The sequence below is a fragment of the Odontomachus brunneus genome, unplaced genomic scaffold (assembly GCF_010583005.1).
Source record: "Odontomachus brunneus isolate Ranch 3 - 2012 unplaced genomic scaffold, Obru_v1 Obru_scaffold_110, whole genome shotgun sequence".
Lineage (NCBI taxonomy): Eukaryota > Metazoa > Arthropoda > Insecta > Hymenoptera > Formicidae > Odontomachus > Odontomachus brunneus.
This window is the reverse complement of record NW_022639560.1, coordinates 528,967-553,245: the sequence shown is the minus strand read 5'-3', so window position 1 is coordinate 553,245 and position 24,279 is coordinate 528,967. Positions and strand designations below refer to the sequence as shown.

The 24,279-nt window shown below is 34.0% G+C and overlaps 5 protein-coding genes across 7 annotated transcripts in view; 2 read left to right on the top strand and 3 right to left on the bottom strand.

Moving 5' to 3' along the window:
- Positions 1-437: 437 nt before the first annotated feature.
- LOC116849302 (odorant receptor Or2-like) lies at positions 438-6,020 on the bottom strand. 2 transcript variants are annotated; one of them, XM_032826294.1, is made up of 7 exons: positions 5,567-6,019; positions 4,235-4,504; positions 2,767-3,235; positions 2,214-2,313; positions 1,517-1,636; positions 1,206-1,361; positions 730-872 (listed from the first exon to the last, which is right to left on the bottom strand). In XM_032826294.1, exons 1-7 carry the CDS (start codon positions 5,709-5,711, stop codon positions 822-824), a joined length of 1,311 nt encoding a protein of 436 aa, XP_032682185.1. In that variant the 5' UTR covers positions 5,712-6,019; the 3' UTR covers positions 730-821. The 2 variants fall into 2 exon arrangements, 1 of the variants encoding a protein (XP_032682185.1); XR_004379109.1 differs by lacking the exon at positions 2,214-2,313 and having other exon boundaries at positions 438-872; positions 5,567-6,020.
- A 373-nt stretch (positions 6,021-6,393) lies between these two features.
- LOC116849298 (cytochrome P450 6B1-like) lies at positions 6,394-10,371 on the bottom strand. The gene is made up of 5 exons (XM_032826289.1): positions 9,788-10,371; positions 9,055-9,601; positions 7,618-7,845; positions 7,066-7,311; positions 6,394-6,689 (listed from the first exon to the last, which is right to left on the bottom strand). The coding sequence occupies exons 1-5, from the start codon at positions 10,115-10,117 to the stop codon at positions 6,529-6,531; spliced, it is 1,512 nt and encodes a 503-aa protein (XP_032682180.1). The 5' UTR covers positions 10,118-10,371; the 3' UTR covers positions 6,394-6,528.
- Positions 10,372-14,619: 4,248 nt separating this feature from the next.
- On the top strand, positions 14,620-16,064 carry LOC116849287 (NAD(P)H-hydrate epimerase). The gene is made up of 2 exons (XM_032826270.1): positions 14,620-14,836; positions 14,944-16,064. The coding sequence occupies exon 2, from the start codon at positions 15,026-15,028 to the stop codon at positions 15,752-15,754; it is 729 nt and encodes a 242-aa protein (XP_032682161.1). The 5' UTR covers positions 14,620-14,836; positions 14,944-15,025; the 3' UTR covers positions 15,755-16,064.
- A 478-nt stretch (positions 16,065-16,542) lies between these two features.
- On the top strand, positions 16,543-22,235 carry LOC116849286 (eukaryotic translation initiation factor 4B-like). The gene is made up of 12 exons (XM_032826269.1): positions 16,543-16,711; positions 16,930-17,055; positions 17,463-17,644; positions 17,939-18,046; positions 18,122-18,335; positions 18,525-18,770; positions 19,254-19,521; positions 20,106-20,157; positions 20,249-20,378; positions 20,726-20,822; positions 21,216-21,282; positions 21,677-22,235. Exons 1-12 carry the CDS (start codon positions 16,702-16,704, stop codon positions 21,743-21,745), a joined length of 1,569 nt encoding a protein of 522 aa, XP_032682160.1. The 5' UTR covers positions 16,543-16,701; the 3' UTR covers positions 21,746-22,235.
- Positions 22,236-22,511: 276 nt separating this feature from the next.
- LOC116849295 (exocyst complex component 6) overlaps positions 22,512-24,279 on the bottom strand; it is a 5,061-nt gene continuing 3,293 nt past the window's right edge. The window contains exons 9-13 of one of the 2 annotated variants that reach the window (XM_032826285.1): positions 23,620-23,990; positions 23,309-23,543; positions 23,098-23,239; positions 22,833-23,019; positions 22,512-22,764 (exon numbers count right to left, since the gene is read on the bottom strand). In XM_032826285.1, the coding sequence (XP_032682176.1) occupies positions 22,641-22,764; positions 22,833-23,019; positions 23,098-23,239; positions 23,309-23,543; positions 23,620-23,990 (1,059 nt within the window). In that variant the 3' untranslated portion in view covers positions 22,512-22,640. The remainder of the gene's footprint in view (positions 22,765-22,832; positions 23,020-23,097; positions 23,240-23,308; positions 23,544-23,619; positions 23,991-24,279) is intronic. The other variant, XM_032826286.1, reaches the window with a different exon arrangement.

Genomic DNA, 24,279 nt, shown 5'->3' with positions numbered 1-24,279 from the left:
TTCGTTGAAGTGGTGTGTTCGTGTGTTACATAATTAGTGAAGATTGCCCTAGTAAACACCACTAATAGTAATATTAAATCAATGTTATAACTTCTCACTCAACAACGTGACGATTACATACACAATACACATAATCAGAATATTATTTTTTTTTAATAAATTTTTTTTAATTTTATTATGTTTCTAGAATAGATTGTTAGTAAAATCTGTCTCTAAGGATCATAAATTTCTGAAATATAAGTAGTACATATAAAGTAAAAAGAATAATAAATTACTGTAGAATGTCGATCTATCTCGTGCGTTTACAAAATTCGATGTTTTCTATATATAATTTAATTTTTCTAATCTAATTTCTACTATAAAATTCTCTCCGCGTATATTGTGTTGCATTTATGTTGTTAAGTAGAAAATTATAACATTGATGTTATATTTAAAAATACTTAATAATGTATGTTTATTTGTTTATTTATGTAATTAATGTTACTGTTAATGATGTTTATTGAGTAATAGCAAATGCATGTCGAGTTCTATCGAGTGAAATCGATTAGATCGCATTTGGATAGGAGGAAGACAGACAGAGATGAGGAAACGTTCTCGATGCGAATATACAGTTACTTATTGTGACTAGTTACACAAATGAGAATTATTTTTTCCCTTATACAAAACTCGCAATTTTGCCAATTGCTCACGCAATCGAGCAGGCATCGTAATAATTGATCGACGAGTCACTCGAGCGTCACTCATTAAGTGTATTCTCTTATCGTTTTGCCGTAAAAGATTGATTCTCCATTGGAGATTGTCCACGTCAGTGTTCAGAGGCATCATCGGTTAGTCAGCAACACAGATATGTAACCGGCTGACGTCTTTATCAACTGGAAACAAAATACATGAGGAAATAATGTCTGTAAACCACGAATATTTTTTGGAAATTTTGCGTCACATACAACCGACATCAATTTAAGATTTTCCCTCTCTCTCTAATATTTGATTTAGTATAAAATATTAAATAGTATTCCAGAATATTTAATATTATAAATAAATGTTGCATAATATAAAATATAAAATAATATTTAAAAATATTTAACACACATACATTAGATACTATTTATTAGATCTAATATAAAATATTAAATCTTAGAGACGGTCTAATATTCTACGAAAAGGTCGTAACTCAAATGGAAGTGCGACACAACAGATTGCCTTACGCTGCAAAACATGGAGAGTGTCATAGGAAATATCTTCCCCGCGGTAATATAGAGAGGTTTGTCCGCGCGAATCATTATCAACATCAGGTTTCTGGCTTCGTTCGGCTTCAACGAATACCACGCGTAGTCGTACACCGCGTAATATATTCCTTCGCACTGTATACACAAATGTTATTATTGCTATTTAAGCGCCTAAGATCTCCGATGGCGAGGACAAGATAGGATTGTCAGAATAATATATGAACTGTGCCTGAACTCGTCGCGGGATGTACGGATGAGCAAAGGGCGCGGTAAAGAAGTAATGTACTTACTTTCGCAATGAGAATCTCGCCGACAACGCAGTAGAGGCACATGTGAACGAAAGTGTTAACAATGACCGACGTGAGCCAACATATCCGCGGGAAGGAGACGCTCTGGTTCTCCTCGATGATCTAGACACGTTAACATACATGTGACTGCCATTATATTCTTATTCTATGTGCAAGTTCACAATTGTAATGTATAAGTATATAAATGTCGATTAAACTATCATTTCTTAAAAGTAAAATACATTACTTATACGAGAAGGTAGTGAAATGGAAGCTCTCGTGTGCGTATGTAGCTTCGTGACAATTTATTGTTATACGTACTGTAGCACATTCGCGCGGGGATAAGTTTAGCTGTTTGTATATCGTTTTTACCAATTTTGTGTCATGGAAAATAGAATATTATTCTCCTGATATATACGAGGCTTTCGCGGTGTGGAGAAATGCTAAATTTGGCTTTCGGGTTGAAGCTGCGTTTCCTGCGAATTTATTTCCAATGTTTCGTAAACATTTCAGTTCACTTCGTTAAAGAAAGGAGCCTCGATCTCATCAGAGTGCTCATCTCCCTGATGAAGTGAGTTGAGACGTTTACGGAACGTTGGAAACAAATCCACAAGAAACGCCATTCAAATCAGTAGCAGTTGAAAGTAACCTCTCTCTCTAACAGAGACCCAGCATCACCCTCCTACTTCTTTTAACTTACGCTGATTATCAGAAAGCCTTGGAGACAAAATAATATAGCGAAATACACTAGCAGCGCCAGAAGCATTAAGTTGAACGTATTTTCGATGACATCGACGGACCTACGGAACATAGAGTCCCATGAAGAGTGCAGCCGCTCGAATCTGATCTGACTTAGACAGCACAAATGTCTACACGGAATAAGAAAATTTCGGTTGGTGTAACAGCAAAGGGACTAAACGAAAATTCGACGACGAGAAACGATATATCTGAACTTTCGGCTGCGTTAAAACTCGGCTCAACTAACTGAGAGCAAATGATTATGCAGAAGTTTTCTGCAGGAATCTTTTTCTTCCTAAAATCGATTCTTCATCTGATCTCCGAACAACAGGAAATCTGTTACACAAACTGAGTTTTTTTCCGTATAAACACGTCTTACAAACATCTGAAAGACGTGCAAGACAAGTAAGATGTTTTTAGACATCTCTAAGGCTCAAATTAGTAGTAGTATTATTTGAAATTTGTAAACAGACAATGGCTCTTTAGAAACCTGACAGACAATAGTAATTAGCAACCTGATGAGGCGTATGTGATCCTGCACATTGACCGACAGTCCGACGTTGAAGTCTTTGTAAACGTGTAGGTTAAGCAATCGCAGTTTGAGGATCTCCATCTGGGCGCATATATGAAAGACGATCAGTCCCAGGAAATTGTCAATACCCGTGTAAGAGAACGCGGCCATGAAGACGGCCGCGGCCTGGGCGACGAATGCGATCTCGAAGTATGGGCTCTCCGTCACGTCGTGTAAGTAATACGTTTGTAGCAGCAACGGTGCGCCCGGGTCCGTGATGTTCGTCAGGTACCTCATCGAATATCCGAAGCACGGCGGAATGATGATGATGATTATCGCGAAAACCATCATGATGCAACCAAACATGACGAGCCTCCTCGCTATCAACGCTTGCTTGATCATGGCGTCCCGCTCTCGCTCCGTCTTCGTTTTGATCCAATCCGCCACGACCATGCTTATGATAGGTGTGAGATCTTAATACGGACACAAGAATGCCGAACTCGTTAGTTTATCGTCGTTCATAAGAGTTTGGAATACGGAAACGAACAAACATCGATCCCGGAATTATTCGCGATTGTGAGACAGCGGAAGCGTGGTGGAGAAGAAGAGATCCTTGAAATTTCTTCAAGAGTGAGAAAAAAGTTTAACACGTTCGCCACCAGAGTCACATATGTGTACACTGTAAAAACTGATGTGTTAAATTTAACACATTTCATGTGTCCCAAATCATCCACTCTCATTTATGTGTAAATTTAACATAAAACAAATGTGTTAAAAAGTAACACGCATAATATGGAAAAAATTAACACAAGAATTTAACACTTAAATACCGTTAGAAATCACAGGTTGTGTTAAATTGACATGTTTAATACGTCAGACATAGATTATGTCCATTTAACATTTTCATTTCATCAAAAGCATAGATTAATGTTTCTCTCAAATGTTAAAGTAACATTTTATTTTAGTTAATTTAATATTATACATATGTCAATTTAATACAAACTATGATTCCTGACGATATTCAAGTGTTAAATTCTTGTGTTAATTTTTTACATATTATGCGTGTTATTTTTTATCACATTTGTTTTTTGCTAAATTTATACATAAATGAGAGTGGACGATTTGGGACACATGAAATATTAAATTTAACACATCAGTTTTTACAGTGTAATTATTTTTTATAATTAATATATATTTTGTCATTATAAATATATAATTATATATAAAATGTTTTGTTTTATATTTAATTAATATAATTGAAGATGTACAACATTAAATTATAATTATCAATAGATGTAAAAATATAAAAGTTAACATAATTTTCCATATGAACGAATATGTTTTACACAATTTTACGCAAAATACAGTAATCTGTGGGAGGAACTTTCCAAATGAACTGTGATAGCGAAGTGTTATTTGGCGTGTTGTCACACATCGATATTATGTCTCGTGATAAGCCATAAGATCTTTACCTTCTTTTCGAAGCCACATAATGATGATTTTCAAGGAAGTTATAATCATGGGTAGCGTGATTTGCAAGTTGTCTATCATTGCTATCATATCGCCCCAGACTCTTATCAATGAAAACAGTCCGGGTATGACCGACACGAAGAACACCGTGCAGAAAATGGCGAAGGCTCGTATGTCCGCGAAGAATTTTTGCTGACGATTTAGTGTCTCGTCGGGCCAGAGACCGATCATCTTCAGAGTAAAGCGATTTATCCCGACTGCCCATTCTAAATCTGTACAATCGATCACGATGTTAGCAAATGTCTGCCGGTAATGACGCTCGTAATGATGTTTGCTTTCAGACGTTAGCAAATATCTCTGATAGCATAGTATATTCTATCCCAAACAGCATAAATGTCTAAAATACGTCTTACATCTGAAAAACATAAAAAACAAGTAGTGTTTTTTAAACGTCTCTAAAAATGTCTTTTAGGCACACATTTCTGCTATCTGGAATGCAATGCCAAAAATAATTTCGTGAGAATATTCTCGTGGAATCATCACTTTTTGTGAAACTTTATTGCGGACGTCGGAGCAAGTCTATGTCTGTTTTCATCTACGATTTTTATAAAGTATCGTTTGCAAATAAAACATTTGTGTGTACGTCGACTCAAATACAAGGTAATATCAAAAGTTTTTCAAAGGGCTGATTTTTCAATGTTCATTTAAACTTAGATTTTAACTTAAACTCTGTTTCAACAAAACAAACGCATTGTTAGAATAGAGTTTAAACTTGAATCCAAATTTAAACTGCTATTGAAAAACCAACCCTAAATGGTATATTCCGATTGTAGATTATACGAAATTTTATAAAAAAATTTTATAAAATCATTTTTATGAAGGTATATTTAACGTTACGTGGAACATTCACAGAATATACTGAAATTTATTTCGAATTTGTAAACATAATTTCAACTTGATATCAAGAAGTTAAATTTATTCCTGATGAACAAAAAAACAAGTATGTAATAAACGTACATCAATTCACGATCTTATATTAGTTCATGATCACATAAGCATGTACATTTTATCACATTTTAGTTTGCTCTGATCTGAACAGTAGCGATCACTTAAATATATATTCAATAATAAGTTATTTAATATTAATAATTAATATGTTCAATATAATTAAGAATTAAGAAAATATTTTTGGAAATATCTTTCTCCCGACAAGCGAATCTTATTAACGACGTGTCGCGCATTAGTATGTGTTTGTTGAGCAAAATATAATTCTTCTTTGTAAAATCAGCGCGACCATCAGCCATACGCACACATTTACACACACGCTCACACACCTGCGTATTCGTCATCTTTAGAGCTGTCCATGTCCAAGACTACATGAAGACTAACTTCTTTTTTTCTTCTTTTTTTCAAGTCCGTCCACACTCTCTTTGGAAGACGATAATTACGCATGCTCGCGGCGATATTTCGATGAGTCATGTACTGAGATGCAAAGTACGGGGTCTCATAAATATTTCAGAAAGACATACCAGTTCGCCCATAATACGCTTCTTTGCTTCAGCCGCGAATTCAGGGACTATTAAAGTTTGCCGATCAAGTGATCGAATTCGCATAGCCCACCGCTAACTGGAGTTCATAAATATCTAAACGTAGTAAATGATGGGTGTAGCGTTCATATCCATTTCTTGCCTTTTATGACTAATTTCTCCACGAATACCAAGTAGATTCAAGTTTCGTCTTTCTTTATTCGGCTTGAATTTTTTCCAAATTTAATCGCCATGGCGAAACTATAACAGCGCGCGAAATAAACGTCTCAAGTTGCACTGTAAAGTTTCATGAACAATATCTCGGTGAACGTATTGTTATGGCAACGTAAAAGAGACAACAATGGCAAGACGAAGTTGCGAGGCTTGCCAGATAGTATTACGAAGACGTAACGTGTGAACTTCTGTCAGCAAAATTCGTGGATTTTGCGGTGAAATGTGCAATTGCTGATGCACTGTAGTAACAGTAAATCGAAATACGTGGGATTTTTATTAAAAAATAAAAGGTAATTCCTTTCTGTTTTTCTCTTTCCCTCCGTGTTATTTAATTTTATTATATACCATACATTTGTCTGTTTATTTTCATTTCGTAACATGTATAGTTACATAATATATTAATATATATGCTATATAGTAAAAACTTAAGTAAAATCAAATTATATTGGATAAATTCTGAAATTAAATAAATATTTGCATATCTATTCGTATATCCAATATTAATTTATGTAAACATCCATACATACACAAAACAGTTAGTTGATTCTTGTCATTTTCAAGAATATATCTACGTCTGGTTTATTAACCATTTCATTAATAGTTAATTTTAATAATGTTTTTTCACAAACATCAAGTTTGTAATTACGCAGAATACTGATAAGTGCAATTTTAATTTGAAGAACAGCTAATCTTTCACCTGCAACATGTTGTATTTGATATATTCAGAAAAAGATATAACATATATAAAACATAATAATTATATATAAAAATATTATTTTCTTATCCCAGCAAACAAGATGACGTCAAATGATATCTTAATGAAGTATTATTGACGTTAGAGACGTCAATAATACGTCTTTAAGACGTCATTTGATGTCATCTTGTTTGTTGGGATGTATGTTCATTTAAGTATTTAGTTGAGTATTTACTTTTAAAATTCTTTTTAAACAGGAACAGTTCCTTTTATATTGTAAGAAACATATATAATTATTTTATCTACGCACATATATTTACCTTATACTATCTATATGTCAAATATTTTACATTCTCAAATTAAATAAATGTTTATTTACCGATACAATTTCTTGGTCCACGTCCAAATGATAAGAAATATGTTGAATGTTGTATAGTTTGATCCATGAATCTATCTGGATCATAGATTTCTGGCTGAGGGTATATTTTTGAATCATAATGGATTGCATATAAAGGTATGAGAACTTTCTGGTTTTTTTGCACAGTTATATTAGTATTTTTAAAAGTATAACTTGATGATGTTTCTCGTTGTATGCAATCTGCTACTGGATATTTTCGCAACGTCTCTAAAAACAAAACAATTATCACAAAGTAGCATTAAATCAATTTACGTATCAGTAAATAAGTAAGCTTTAATGCTGTTATTTATCAAATTGCTTAAATTCAGCTTAAATTCAACGTTATTTCATTACAATAGAAATAAAAAAAGAAGGACTAAATTATTACAAAAATAGAATTATTACATTAAATGATTTTGTTGATTGTAATTTTAAACTATGGAAATAAATTGTAACTTTAATTTTAAATTATCAAAATAAACAAGCAACGTAAAAAGTATATATCTTGTGAGTTGAGCATTTTAATATATTTACCATAAATGATTGCCTTTAAGTAAGGCATTGCGTTTATATTCTCAAAATCCATTTCATTATTGTTTCTTTCGTACACGTCCCGTATTTCTTTTCGTAATTTATCTTGAACATTTTGATTTAAAGCCAATTCGTACAATGTGAGACAAATCGTTACTTTAGATGTCTCGTAGGCAGCAAAGATCAGAGTATAAACTTGCGAAGCGATAAACTCATCAGTTATATCTGTGTCTAAATAGATAAATAAAAACTTTCTCAGGTTTATTATACCTCAAATTTGCTATTTCTCTCTCTCTCTCTCTCCCTCTCTATCTATCTATCTATTTATCTCTCTTATACAGGATGTCCCACAATTGGTAGAACACTCGTTAGAGGTAGGTAGGGAGTGAAATTTGACACTGAAAGTTCCTCTTCCATTTTTGGATTCGACAATTAGTTAATGAGATATTAATTAATTAAGTCTGCCAATCCCTTTGCGCTCCGAGTGAGTGTTCAGGGTCAAAAGAAACCGTAAGCGCCTCAAGAGTCCTGCTTGTCCGTTTTTCTCCTCTTTTTGTACACAGACACTAAAATCATTCACGGCACTCAACTACTGACATGCAGAAAACATTCAAGTCACCCATACACTCGAAGGAAGCATACCACATATGCCATTTGCACTAAAAAAACTCAAATTATCTACGCACTCATAACCGCACATAAAAACATCCCCACACACTGAAAACTTGCCACTCCCTAGCCCCGGTCAGGCACCCACTCACACACCCACTCAATTACTCATCTATATTTATTCCCTTGAGATATAAAAAAAGAGAAGAAAAACGGACAAGCAGAGCCCTTGAGGAGTCTATGGCGTCCTACGGTCCTGAGGGCTCACTCGGAGCGCTAAAGGATTGGTAGATTTAATTAATTAATATCACATTAACTATTTGTCAAATCCAAAAATAGAAGAGGAACTTTCAGTTCCAAATTTCACCCTTTATCTACCTCTAACGGGTGTTCTATTAGTTGTGGGACACCCTGTATATATTTTTTTTAGCTAATTTTGATCCAATTTCTTTCTTATAATTTGATTGTATACATTTAAAATTATATACACAAATTAAAGTTCTGTTTCTATAGATTTTGAAACTAAATAAAAAATAAGATACTTTATTTTTTATATACGGTTCTTTCGCAGAGTAACATTAAATTTTAATTGAATGAATATTTTCTTGATTTGAGAGAAAGAGAGAGATTAAATCTAGTAAATACCAACCATCGGTAATATTGCATCAATGTTATAATTTCTTACTGAATAATATAACTGTTATGTAGTTTTATTGTGTTATATAGTTTTATGATGTTTTATGTTGCACTTACATTGAGTGGGAAACTATAATATTGATATAACGTTACTATTAGTTGATATTTGCTAGAAATCATAGAAGAAATATTTACCCATTATTTCAGCGAAATGTTTACGATTTTGTTTTAATTCCATCATTATACTAATGGCGTCAGATTTGACAATGCCATGTTCTTCTCTGTACTTCATGATATTGAAAATAAAATCGACCAAGTTCTGTGATGTTTTAACATTATCGAATAGGTAGTTATTAATCCAGTTGTACAATCGTGGAGATATCTTCCTCATTATTATCTTCGTTAAATTACCCCAGAATGTTTCACGCTGTTTCAGTTTGGAAAATGTAACAATCTCATTTCCTTCTGTCATACCTTTCGTTAAATTTTGCATTTCAATACCTAAAATAGTATGACCGACTACATCGAGAATTAATTTAGACGCCATGTCAGTACAATTTATCACGTGACCGTTCCTGGATAATAATTCTTCGATATAATTATCCAAAAGTTTCATAATTTTTAGCATCATACGATACATATCTTTAAGTTTGCTAGGCATTAAAATAGATGATATTTTTGATCTAATAGGTTGCGCTATTCTTCCGTCCGCAAAGAAAAAAGAATGTTTCATTATGTCCTCCTGTGTGAATATATGAATATAATTATTAATTTCACATAATGAAGAAACATCCCACGCAGCAGAAATATTCAAAATATATCATTGGGATATCCTAAAGATATTGCAACATTTCTAGGATATCCCCATGATATATTTTGAACATTTCTGCTGTGGGATGATCATGATTATAATGGAGCAGATACATACGTTTCTTTCAGAAAAGAAACCTCGGCTAGAAAATAACGCAGCATCTTTAACAAAAATATCCTTTATATATTCAGGATCTTTTATCATCAGAACCGGTTCTCTCATGTAAAACATTCCTACGAACGGTGTATTCTCATAGATATCGTACAGATTTTTCAAATATTTTTTAAGTGATGTTTTGTGGAGTATAACGTCCTTCATTGTACCAAAAAATGGCATAGGTGGAGGTCCAGGTATATTGAATGTTTTCCAAATATTGTAGGGTGCAGTAAGATAATAATAAAGCAGGCAAATAATTAACCCGCATAAAATTACAACAATTCCCAACATATCGAGTCTGTGAACGTGAGTGTTTATTACAAGTTTTAACTGAAAATGTGTTACGTCTATGATATTTTTTTTATAGTTTACGTCAAATTCAAAACGATAAGAGATATACACTTTTGTCGTATGTGATTCACTTCTGAACTTAAAAAATTACAACACCATTTCACGAATTTAGTAGAATAAAGAATATTTCAGACCACAATCGTAGATCACATTACTCTTCGAATAGAGGTAATTTTAAAATAACACACGCAGTCCAAGTTACGACTCATCTGACAAGTAAAAGGTTTTTGTATTTATACCTTACAATATTTATGTATTTATTCTTGAAAGAAATTACAACGTTTTCATGTTAAAAACATGTAAACATGAGTAACCACAAATGCACGTTTATTACCCGATTTTCTTATAGTATGCAGAAACAGTTACAAACGTACACAAATAATGGAGAGTAACTTGCATTATTATGCAAGAAAAACAAGCCATTTCGTGGAAAAAAAGAAATACATTTATTCAAAAATGTAAAAAAGCACGAAATGAATTTTTCATTTTTTTCCTTTTCTTTATCTTTCATTTTTATCTCCTATATCTTTTTTTACATAAAGTATTTTTACGTGTGAGGTGATAATATTGTATAAACATTACCTACAGCAGAAATGTCCAAAATATACCATTGAATTATCCTAAAGATATCGCAACATCTCTAGAATATCCCTTAGAATATAATGTATTTTGAATATTTCTGTTGTGTACGTATGCAATTAAAATATTAGCAACCCAGATAGCACAGAGAATTAAAAAAAATTCAAAAAGAATTTAGTCGTGTATGTCACCAATTCTGAATTCAGATTTTCAGATGCAAAAAGAATTCTTCATAGTTTAGTTCAGTGAAAAGAATTTTTTTTGCATCTAAAAATGAACTCAGGAATGGTGACGTACGACTGAATACTTTTGGAATTTTCTGTGCTATCTGGAAATATCATTTTTAGGAAAAAGAATTTGTCAAAAAAATTCTAGAAAAACTGTAGAAAAAACTAATTGAAAAATTGTAGAAATATTTATAGTTAATTTGAATGGATTAACAATTTTCTTTTTACAGTAATCGCAAGAACTATATTTTCCATATCCCACACAGCATGTGATATATATAATATCACAGTAATATTTCAATAATATTTCTGCGATATTACAATATTACGGAAATATTACTGTGTTATTATATAATATTGCGTGCTGTGTGGGATATATACCAGAGTCAAAATTTAAGTTCTACGTTAAACTTGCAAATCGTTGTTAAAATCAAACAAATTTAATTATTAGAATAATTATTAGAATTATTAGAATAATTCAAAACAACTAATATTTGGTGAAAAAAATACTAGCGACTAAAAATTATCATATTTTATATATGCGCGTCCTTCCCTTATAGAAATATCATACTAAGAATCATTGATAATTACTTATTATCCAGTATTTTTAATACTGAAAATAAGTAATTATCAATGATTCTTAGTATGATATTTCTATAAGGGTTCTGTGGTTTCGATCCCGGATCTAACCCAAAAATGTGATAAATTGACGGATATTACCGGTGTAATCAAAATAAAAGACTTATTAATGGAAAAATTAAATATTCTTAAATTAAAATAAAACATTTGTTTAATTTTTCTCTTCCGCTGTGAAACTATAAATATCATGCGATGATCTTTTATCGACAGTTATTAACCCAAAATATCGACCTATATCGATCAATGAATCAAATATGGTCGCATGGTTTGCGCTCACACTTAAGCACGCTCTAGGTATTCATGAGAGTGTATGAAGTTGGCACCCCACTTTTTGAAATTTATAATTTTGAAAGTTGTTCCAGATTGTTCTGACTTTGTACCACATTGTTCCAAATGATATTGCTTCATTCGAAACGGTTTTCGAATAAAACAAAAAAAATGATTTTTTGAGCTGGCACCCCACTTTTCGAAAATCGAACATTCTGATACCGCAATAGATTGTTCTAGTTGTTCCAAACATTGTTCCAAAAGGACAAATCCGTAAGTTGAATTATAAGTTCAAAAAATGAAAAAAATGTTTTTGATCTGGCACCCCATTTTTTGAAAATAAAGCATTCCGATACCGATATAGATAGTTCTAGTTGTTCCAAACATTGTTCCAAAAGCACAAATCAATAAGTTTAATTATAAGCCCGAAAAATTAAAAAAAAGTTTTTTGACAAACAGTCTATCGGACCAAGAGTAAACTTATACTATCTTTCTTGTTCTCCGAAAATTTGTAAAAGAATCGATTTGACAATACTCGACGTCAAGAGTAAACACATGCTTCCTTTCTTGTTCCAACCGAGATCTTTTTGTTCTGAGTTGTGCTAGGCTTAAGAATTATAGTTTTAAAGTATGAGACTCGTAACATCGTCCGTTCTCCGAAAATTCGAAAAAAAATCTATTTGACAGCACCCGACGTCAAGAGAAAACACATGCTTCCTTTCTTGTTCCAAATGAGATCTTTTTGTTCTGAGTTATACTAGGCTTAAGCGACGAAGCAATTTCACTTTATTTTGTCATGACATTTTGTAATTATATCCGCCAATTTTCCTATTTTTTTTCGAATTTTCGGAGAACGGATGACGCTACGAGTCTCATACTCTAAAACTATAGTTCTTAAGCCTAGCACAACTCAGAACAAAAAGATCTCGGTTGGAACAAGAAAGGAAGCATGTGTTTACTCTTGACGTCGAGTACTGTCAAATCGATTTTTTTACGAATTTTCGGAGAACAGATGATCTTATGAGTCTCATACTCTAGAACTATAATTCTTAAGCCTAGAACAACTCAGAACAAAAAGATCTCGGTTGGAACAAGAAAGATAGTATAAGTTTACTCTTGGTCCGATAGACTGTTTGTCAAAAAACTTTTTTTTAATTTTTTGGGCTTATAATTAAACTTATTGATTTGTGTTTTTGGAACAATGTTTGGAACAACTAGAACTATCTATATCGGTATCGGAATGCTTTATTTTCAAAAAATGGGGTGCCAGATCAAAAACATTTTTTTCATTTTTTGGACTTATAATTCAACTTACGGATTTGTCCATTTGGAACAATGTTTGGAACAACTAGAACAATCTATTGCGGTATCAGAATGTTCGATTTTCGAAAAGTGGGGTGCCAGCTCAAAAAATCATTTTTTTGTTTTATTCAAAAACCGTTTCGAATGAAGCAATATCACTTTGGAACAATGTGGTACAAAATCAGAACAATCTGGAACAACTTTCAAAATTATAAGTTTCAAAAAGTGGGATGCCAACTTCATACACTCATGGGCTTGAGCGTTTTAAGGAGCATAGACTTTTGCATAACGCATAAGGAAATCAATCAATCAGATTTCTTCATTTTCCTCTCCAGGATAGAAACGAAGAACTTTGATTGGTTGATTTCCTTATGTGCTCTGCATCATGATGGAAATATATAAGGGCTGCGTTCCGAAATTCACTGCCAGTACTGAAAATGTATAGTTCATGTCACGTATACTATAGAATTTCAGCACTGGAAATGAATTTCGGAACGCAGCCAAGGTGTAGTGTTGCGCATCATGGAAGTGGGAGAAGAACTAATCAGAAAGTTGCCCAAAAATATTAAGGGCAGCCATTGATTTTTTCCAATTTTGGACAACTTTCTGATTAGTAACTACTGAGCATTCAGCGGAACGCTACACCTTGTATATTTCCACCATGCTCCACATTATGCGTTATGTAAAAGTCTGTGGCGTTATGTAAAAGTCTCAGGCTCTTATACTGATTGATCGAATTTTACTTAGGCTGAGTTCCCACTGAGCGCGTCATGCGTCGCGTCGTCTGCTGCGTCACGAGTTAATCAAATCCTCTAATTGAAATGACGCGACGCGCGACGCACGACGCACTGTTCCAATGGAACGATTTGATTGGTTAATTCGTGACGCAGGCAGACGACGCGTCGCGTGACGCGCTCAGTGGGAACTCAGCCTCAGTCCCGATCTACAATAGGTATAGTAAGCTTTAAACTTTAAGAAATTGACTAATCACAGTCGAATTATAGAGGAATAATCAATTGTGATTGGTTAATTTCTTACGGCTTAAAGCCTACTACACTTATTGTAAATCGGGACTTTCCGTTTCACAATTCAGAATCTTCAGAGCCTCCGCACAAGAATATCCGTAACATGTTAAGTTTACGGATTTCTTTGTACGTTGACTTAAGTTTAATTTTTCGTACAGGTATGGCCATTGCATTGTCAGTACTTAACGTAACGTAAAGCGTCTTCTACAATGGCAGTAGGAGTAGTAGTAAGAAATAAGCAGTAAGTAAATAGACCAATCACAATCGATTATTTTTGAAACGTAAGAATGGAATTGGTCAATTTGCTTACTGCTTATTTCTTACTACTACTCCTACTGCCATTGTAGAAGACGCTTCACATGTAATGGATGTGCTTGTGCGGTGGCCTCATGCCCCTTGTCCATAACCTTGTTTTAATCTTTAAGCCGTAAGATATTGACCAATCATAGTTGATTATTTTTAAAATAATCGACTGTGGTTGGTCAAAGCAAGGGGATAGTGATACGAACTTAAGGAGAACAAAAGAAGAAAATAACGTCTTCCTTATCTTGTTTCTTCGTATATTAATGGTTTAATGTATCCTTGCTTTTTGTACTTTTGGCCAATGAGGACAGATTCGCGTAAGTATAGATCAAGTACAATCTTAAGTAGTATATTAAGTACTTCTTAACGCACCGAGTTGAATGATTCGTTGACAAATGCTACGATTCGCATCGTGTATTTGCAGATTACCGAGCGTTGAACGATTGAAAGTTTTTCTAGCGGGCAACAAGCCATTCGTATCGTCTACGAGACGGGAACACAGCAAGATGAAATTTCTAAATCAGTCAGAAGCTATTGACATCGATAACGCTTTGGTTGGAAAATATCGGTTCAGCGTTGATCAGCTGATTGAAATGGCTGGTCTGAGTTGTGCCCTCGCGGTAAAAGATTTTCACTATCCGGTATGTACGGCACCTAATAAAGTTCTGGTTCTTTGTGGACCGGGAAACAATGGCGGTGACGGTCTCGTCTGTGCGAGACACATGAAGTCCTTCGGATATTCACCGGAAATTTATTATCCGAAAAAGTCAAGTAATGAATTGTACGAAAGACTGGTGCAACAATGCGTCGATCATGACATTCCCATACTGGAGAATTCGTGCTTAGAAGCGGCGACAGCGGACTCCACATTTTTACAAAAATACATGCTCATAATAGACGCCTTGTTTGGAATTAATTTCAAGCCGCCAGTGCGACAGTCGTTTGCTCACATTATTAACATGCTAAAGAACACAACTGTGCCTATCTGTAGCATAGACATACCTTCAGGCTGGGATGTCGAAAATGGTCCACCACAGGAAGGTGGTATAAAGCCAGAGATATTGATATCCATGTTATCGCCAAAGATGTGCGCCTCTCATTTCAAGGGAAAAGCTCATTATCTGGGCCATCTATTTGTACCTAAGAAATTGGACATGGAATATAAACTTGGTTTGCCCAAAATTAATTCAGAACTTCTTATTATTAAGTTGGAGAATAATCAAAAGGACCTCTAAGAACTGTATTGAAGTACATCACTGTACTAATTTCAGCCTTTTGAATATTTAAAATATTAAGATATACTTCTTATCATGATCCATACAGCAGCAATGTTTAAAAGATATCTGAGAGACATTTCTCTCTCTCTCCCCCTCCCACCCTACTTGTTTTGGATGTCTTTAGAATACCTCTAAGATGTATTTTAAACATTTGTGTTGTCTGGAAAATCGATATATATAAGTATCATATAAGGTATGGTGTACATAATTCTATATTGTTGAGCAAGAAATTTTTACAATTTTAGAAATAAACAGTGATATAATATTACTGTTGGTGTTTATTGCGATAGAATTATTTTCAAGTAACTTTTATTTCAGAATAAGTTCTTGAGTGCAATTCAACGTTTATCTTTCTATAATATCAACTGGTAAAATTGTAAGTTTATAATTGTGTAATGGAATGAGGAAACCAATGACTACGATATTATTTTTATATCTATACCTACTATCTTTAATTGTAACATTCTTTATGCGGCGCGAGATCTTCCTATTACGTCGCTGCAACGTGACAATCACGCTGTAATATCGAGAGACCCAAAAATCGGCATGTTTTATCCGAGCTCGAAGCTTTGTTAACGAACTGTAACCATAAGTGGTATTTCAAGCGGTTTAAATTCTAGTTACTTCCGCTCGCAGCCGATCACCGTCGTTCAATCTTGTAGATTAGTCGCATCTAAAGAGATGCTTCGATTGGTCCACTCGATCCATCTCACTTCACACGTTTGCCGCGCACGGCGCTGCGGTAATTAGATCGCGCGGCGAACGGTGTTCCACGCATGCACACATACGTCTGACGTAGGCACAATTCGTGCCTTACGCATCTTGAGGTCGGTCGTGTGGTCGTGTGCTTCTTCACGTAGACACGATCTGGTTCGCATTTCCGTGGACTCCGGATCGTACTCATCATGTCCTCAGGTATGCATTCGTTGGCCGCGACGAGGAGCTCGTCGACGGTCGACTTCTTCCGTCATAAACACGCCAGCGGGAGCGTTATCGACCTCGTCACGCTCGCGAGATACGGTCGACCTAACCAAAGCGCACGCGACGTGCTCACCATGCTTTCGTGATTGCGTCAACCTGTGAGGCATACTTCGATAACGAGCGACGTGTTCTCACGGCTTTCTTATTCGCAGGTAAGAAAGGTAAGAAGAAGAAGGGAGTGACCGTCGATCTTTGGTCATTCTTGGCGGATGGAAAAAGCAATCCCAATGTGCCGCTCAAGACGAGCAGCTGGGCGGATGATGTCGAGGACGATCACGGTGAGTCGAGGGAATTCCCTGCCGCGTTCATTCGGAACATTATCGACCAGTGGTAGATCGTGTTCTCATGATCCAGATTAAACAATTTTTTTCGGATTTTTTTTATATATTTCTGCATTAGGAATACAGCAGAATATATAAATTTGTGGGAATTATCCTTTTTACAGGATATAAGTGATTATTTTGTTACTTTATGATTGATAAGAGAGCATGTCCAAAAGAGCAAATTATACTATATGTATATTCCTGTGTATCATAAATATGTATTGGTATATACACAGGATTATTAAATATAAAAAATATATATATATATATATATATATATATATATATATATATTGATATATAATTATGTATAAGCAGAGACTCATATGATTATTGAAATTTTGGATTTTTTAATGTTGTAGATGGATTCTCATCTAGGAGTAACAAGGATCCAGTTATTTTACCAACAGCTCCAAGAGCTGCACGGGGTCCTGGAATTGATGAAGAGAATATCCCCACAAATCCACCTTATGTGGCTTATATTAGCAATCTACCCTATGATATTGATGAGTCTGATCTTGTAGACTTTTTCACAGATATGAAGGTCAGTCTTCACATATTTTTTAGAAATATGAGCATTCTGTACAATTAATCATATCTTAAGATTTATAATGTGATCATTAAATTGGAAAGTTTATTCTTTCATTTCTCTTTTATTTGTTGCAAGATGTAAAAATTATGAAGGTCAATTTTCACATTTTTGAGACATGAACATTTTGTAAAATTAATCAAATCCTAAGATCCATGATGTGATAATTAAATTGAGGAGTTTATGCACTTCTCCATTATTTGTTGCAAAGATGCAAAAGTTGCGAATTAATGTGTTGTATTTTCTCAGATTTCAAATATGCGTTTGCCTAAAGATGCAAATAAAAGTAGAGGTTACGGATATGTCGAATTCGAGGATCGGCAGAGCTTAATTGACGCTTTGTCTATGACAAACACAGTGAGGAAATAATGAACATTGATATTTATCAGTGCAGAAAATTATGTCGAGATAATTACACCATTTTTTTCACAGACAATTAAGTCGAGGCGAGTCAGAATTGAGGTATCCAACAACAGTAATGATGAACGTCGTGGTGGTAGGATGGGCAGGGACAGTCGCAGGGATAATTATGATGATCCGGAACGTACGTCTGGCGACTGGAGAAGCGGTCCGCGCGAGGAATTACTTGACGGAGATAATTACCGCAGCCGATATGATAACAGAGATCGGCGAGACGACAGAGAGAGTACGCGCGTTCTTTCTGAGTTTAATACTTAAGAATCTCAACTCGTCTTAAAAATTATCTTCCATTGCCTTTATTTAGAATACCAATCATTTATTATTGAATAACAAAGAGTCATGAAAATACTTGAGTATCTCAAAAATTTCCTCGAGAATCACTTTTACGATAATGAGACTCTTCGTTACCAAACAGGATATGATTACGATAATAAACCTGGAGCTTGGCGCGAGAGAGACAGCAGTGATAAAGGATCAACGTTTAAGGACCGGGGTGGCTTCAGGGATGATGATAAGGACAGGGACAGAGATTGGAATCGCTACGGTGACCGAGAAAGCAGAGACAGAGATGGAGGCAGCAGTTTTGGACCGCGTCGTAATTACGGCGATTCTGGTTGGGAGCGCGATCGCGCGCAAGATAGATCGAATTCAGACGCAAAACGTAAGCGTTACTTTGTGGAGCTCAAGTTAGTGCTTTATCTTCTTTTTTTAACACGATTACATTTTTTTTAAACAATTGTATTTATATTGTCCTGAAACGTTTGCAACGCTGCATTTTATCTACCAGTATACTTTTTATCAAAATAGTATGATAAAGAAAACATCACTTAAAACTCGTAGCTTCTCGCTGCGAAATTTATAAATGATAACGTCAGAAGCGAAAAAATACACGCGAAAAATTCTTGCAAAATACATTGAAATAAAAAGATATCCATAAAATAATACTTTCAATCGGTTAAGTAGACTTGTAAAATAGTCTGAGCACTTTTTCTTTGTTTGAACAATCGATAAGTAACTGTAAATTATATTTGCAAATGTACATTTGGAATTTCGCTGGACTGTGCTTAGTTACTGGAACTTTATTTAAATGTACTAACGATGTACGACTAATGACATAACATGTACAATTTGTCTGGTCATATAGCTGAACCGCGAACAAGACCTAAGTTGCAACTTCAGCCACGTACGAAACCAGTGGAGCCGATCGTAGTGGCAGAGGAGGAAACAACACAAAGTTCAACAGAATCGAAATCAGCGAAAGCTCAATCAGGGACAGCAAGTTCAACTCAGCAACAAGCGCCTGCGACTAATATCTTCGGCGCCGCGAAGCCTGTAGATACGACCGCCAGAGAACGGGAAATCGAGGAACGTCTCGCCAAGTCTTACGCAGAATCAAGATCCCGAGAGGAAACGTACGTTTGAACGATGTACTCTCATACAATTCGCTTCTTTCTTTTTGATTTTAGCGTAATTTTTACCGGACATGTGATTTTGACCAGACATGTTATAAGCGCACCCGCCATTTTATATATGTGTTATAGATGCTTGTAAGTAATCAAATAACACAAAAGTCTACAGATAAAGCTTTTAGTTTTTATAATCAATTACACACACACACATACGCGCGCGCGCGCGTATGTGTGTGTGTAAAAGTTAGATATTTTATTCACAAATAGCTCTCAAAATAAATGTGAGAAATTAAAATTAATAATATCATTTATATATTACACAAAACACAAGTAGAAACTAATAAGAATAAGAGTAATATTTATTCATTATTTATAGGTACTTCCAGTATCTTGCATCAATATATGTTTGAGATATACGGTTAGAATATCCTTCATTTTAGTAAATATTCTAGCTTTTCATTTGTCATCCATTGTTCTTTTAAAGTTTTGTTTAATTTGATCTTGTCGTTTGGCGTGAAAAAGATAATGTTCTCACAAAAATTAGACTATTGATCCATAATTGATCATGAATCCTGATGTACTTTCAGAGATAACAAGGAACGTTCCAGCAAAGACAGCACTTGGGGCCGACGCAATGGAGTGAGTATCTCAAACTGAGTATTTCATCGATGCCCTTTGACGCTAGAAAAAAATGTAAATTAATACGTAACAATTCTTGATTGATTATCAGGAAGGACGTGACGACAAGGACAAGGACAAAGATAGGGAGAGAGGCCGACCGGCTTGGAGGTCGGAGGAAGACAGAGGTAGTCGGGTCGAGAGATCGGCACCACGATCTCAAGTTGCTACTGCACGTTCTGGTAAACTTGCTTATTTAGATATCTGGATATAAAATCTATTAGTATTTGGAATTTTTATGTGATCAAACATTCAAACAAACATAAAAAAAGGAAACAAACTAAAGTCTATTATCTGTCTACTTACTATTTTCATATGAATTGTCTTCGATGTCCGATGTATTCATGTATTTGAGTTTTTGGACACTTGTGAATCGATCGAATAGATCGATTATTTATTGTGTTCAAATTGCCTGAAACTTGGATGCTAAAACTCCAAACCATTCGAATAGTTTGCATGATTTATCTGAACCTTGTTTTATCCACTGTGTGATAAAGGTGCTAATAAATATATGTCTTTTGAAAAACAGAACAGCAAAATGAAGCATCATCAACTTCGCGTTCTGGATCAGCAGTTGCTAAAGGATCACAGAAGCCTAGCGAAAAAGATGCTCGTGCTCCAGAAAGGTATTTGCGAAAGGAGATATGCATAGTGTTTATCGTAAAGGTTGATACAATCTAAAATATTCATTTTATGATTATCAGAACATCTTTTATACGCAAAATAACGTAGAAAAACTATTAATATATCAAAAGAATTACATGGTTTTACTTTAAAAAAAAAAAATCATAATGTCTTTTTAGTGGCAAATATTAAAAAAACATAATGTGGAACTCTTTTTATTAATGAAAATTTTTCCTGTGTTACTCTGATTTTAACTCTGATTTTTCTTTGTGTACCAAATGATCGTAAGTAGTATAAAAATCATGGCGACTATTATGATGATTATTTTCACATGATGTATATTTATTATTTTAATGTTTGCACATAATTATATTTCATTCATTATTGTTAAACAGGGATCGCAAAGATAAAGAGAAAGATGAAGTGAATAGAATGCCGAAGGCAAAGGATGAACAAGCTCCAGTAAGTAAAATCACTTATTGCATGAAACTATTGAACAAATCGTCTATTTGATTGGTTTCAATACAGTTCAAATACTTTTTCTCGATGAGAAGACTTCTGAGAATTATTAAAAAACTAGTTCTCCTACTGGACATTAACTGGTTTCCGAACTGCATTGAGAAAAGTGTTTCATGTTGAAGCCAAGTGTACACTTGTGATCGGAAAAGTTATCTGTTTTTTTGTAAGTTTAAGGACCTATCCTTCTTGTCCAATAGACCTTTTTTATTTAAATTCTCCCACTGGACAAAAAGAATAGATTCTTAAATTTACCAAAAAAAAAGAAACCAAACAACCTTTCTGACCACAACTGTACATATATTAATGTAAACAGTCATAACGTTGCTTTCTTTTACAGAATTTTGTAGCTTCCAACAAGTATTCCATGCTACCTGATGATGTGGACCCTGACAATATCGATGATTAGTCCTAACGATTCTAATAATTTGCATTGCCGAATAAATTGTGCCACACGCAACATAATTGGTCTATATATGCATATTATTAATAATTTGTTTTACCCCTACTAAATACTACATGGATTCGTCACGAACCAAACGTTAACACCCTTGGTATTACTTTACTGGAATTATTGTTGATTTGTATTTAATCTATTTTATTATTCTCGATATAACTCCACCTACTTATGTATTTATCTTATGGTTTTCTTCGGAACAAATCGTTAAATCGCAACGTCGCAGAACCTTTACGACTATAGAGCGAACGATTACACTGATCCTTTTGTACTTGATTCTAAAGGTGAATACCTTCTAGAATCTAAGGAATTGGGACTTTATACATCCTACTTAATCTACTGTACACAGTAACTGTACGATACGTGACTCGATTACATGTAATATAACAATGCCAATATATAGAAGGAAATTAAAAATAATAAGTATATGGGAACACAAACATCGCACTTGTATTTTATTTTCCATTTCCTATATTAATTCTGGCGGTTATGTATATTGAAAAATTTGAAATTATATATACAATCAATGAATAAAAATACTAACTGCATAACACTTGCATGTTAAAAAATACATACATACTTTTAAAAATATAAAAAATGGGATCTGCAAAAAGAGCAATAAAATTATACGAAAAATCTTACATAATATTAAAAATATATTTCATAATATAATGATATATAATATTATATTATGAAATACATATATTTCATAACATATCAGCAATAATATATAAAATATTTTATAATAAATATTTACGCGCATTAAGACTCAATTTTGTTTATAATATATTCATGTACAAAAATTATATATTTACATAATTACATTATTAATTTCTACAATTTTTCTCTACTGTTGAGTTGTCTGCGCCAATTGACGTAATTGCTTTAATACAGTTTCAAGTAGTTTCTTCTTGTCTCTCTCGCTTTTCTTTAGTACAGAAAACACCGTTTTCTTATCGGACTCTTTCAATCTAAACAAAACACGTTATTAAAATATACAAATTAATGACGTAGCGCGAAAATAATGTATGATACATACTTCTCCAACAGAAGCACAGCCATGTTTGGAGTTACTAAATTGTATTTACTGGAATCGTGGCCGTAATCATGAAAATAAGTAGGCCAATCCCAGCTCATGAATAAATCCAACAATTGTCTTAATTGCGAGAAGTACTGTAATAATGTCCCTTCCGGCAGACCAATGACTGGCTCAGAAGCAGCGAATTCTGGAAATGCGATAAAATTTCAAATTTTTTTTATTCCCAAAGCATCGCGCAACGAAAAAGACACGAAAAACTACTTACGTTCACATTGTATAGTATCTAAATTTACTTGCTGCAATGCACCCATAGATATTTGTTTCACATCCTCGCTAATCAGTATTCCTAATATCGCTTTAGCGATATGAGAACACGCGGATTTGCATGCTACTTGAGCCACCTCGTCCTGAGATATCAATTATCAATCAATTATTACAGTTTATACAGACACTTTGTATTATATTATGCCATTTACCGGTAAATTGGTAAAACAAGTAAAGGTGCTCTGTAAGAATGCTATCAGATCTGTAATAAATCCCGAAGCATGTCCTTGAGGTTCCGCCAGGTTCCAATCGTAATTCTCTAATTCTAAGAATTCGTCCAGCTTGTTTTTCAGTTTGTCGCAAATCTGCTTCTCGGCGTCATCCCGCGCTACTCGAAACATGGTGGATTCAACCCCTACGCAACTCAATTGTCCCTTGTGCGGTGTGCTGGAGAGAATTTTATATTTTAAGATATATTTGTCATAAATATGTAATCATCTATATAAAAAAATGCAATATTTACCCAGTGATATTAGTCAGAAATTCCTCTAAGTATTTTGTAGATTTTTCAAGGTAACCTGTGTTGATTATAATTTGAACCACTTGCAGAAGTGCCAAAGACGGCTTTCGGAATAACGATGACAAACACCCACTGAAGGTTCTTGTTAGTAAGAGATTCGTTGATTTGCATATCATCTCATCGATCTCTGTTTGCGTGAAGTTCAAATCCTCCGAGAACTTTAGACATGCATAAATAAATTCCTTCACTTGTTGGTAAACTTTGGGGACCATATCTGAGAAAGGAAATTTTTTAGGAAACTCTGCTCTCTGCAATTCTTCGTCATGATAAGGAAATAGATTAAGGACGTCGTCATATTCCGCTTGCATTGTAACCTGGAACAATCAAGTATTAACGTAAAGAAACAGAGGAGGGGGGAGAGAGAGACATAAAGTGACGTAAAATATACAGAGTGTTTCACACAAAATGCATTCTAATACATTTGTGCAGGCAGACCATGTTAAGTTGAGCAAAAAATACTAAGCAAAATACAATTAGTAAAGCAAAATACAATTTTTCAAATAATCATAAAATTTTGAATAAATCTTTTTTCATTAATTACTCGAAATTTTATATATATATATATATATATATATATATATATATATATATATATATATATAT

Bases quoted from the DNA above. Each gene is read 5' to 3' on its own strand.
- LOC116849302 (XM_032826294.1), bottom strand. From the start codon at position 5,711: ATGACTCATCGAAATATCGCCGCGAGCATGCGTAATTATCGTCTTCCA. The intron at 1,637-2,213 runs GTAAGTTAAAAG...TAACGTGTCTAG, and splicing joins AAGGCTTTCTGATAATCAGC to ATCATCGAGGAGAACCAGAG. The intron at 1,362-1,516 runs GTAAGTACATTA...TTGTGTATACAG, and splicing joins GCGAGATTCTCATTGCGAAA to TGCGAAGGAATATATTACGC.
- LOC116849298 (XM_032826289.1), bottom strand. From the start codon at position 10,117: ATGTTGGGAATTGTTGTAATTTTATGCGGGTTAATTATTTGCCTGCTT. The intron at 7,846-9,054 runs GTAAATATTTCT...TTATCTATTTAG, and splicing joins ACATTTCGCTGAAATAATGG to ACACAGATATAACTGATGAG. The intron at 7,312-7,617 runs GTAAATATATTA...TTTTGTTTTTAG, and splicing joins CTTAAAGGCAATCATTTATG to AGACGTTGCGAAAATATCCA.
- LOC116849287 (XM_032826270.1), top strand. From the start codon at position 15,026: ATGAAATTTCTAAATCAGTCAGAAGCTATTGACATCGATAACGCTTTG.
- LOC116849286 (XM_032826269.1), top strand. The intron at 20,158-20,248 runs GTGAGTATCTCA...ATTGATTATCAG, and splicing joins CTTGGGGCCGACGCAATGGA to GAAGGACGTGACGACAAGGA. The intron at 20,379-20,725 runs GTAAACTTGCTT...TTTGAAAAACAG, and splicing joins AGTTGCTACTGCACGTTCTG to AACAGCAAAATGAAGCATCA.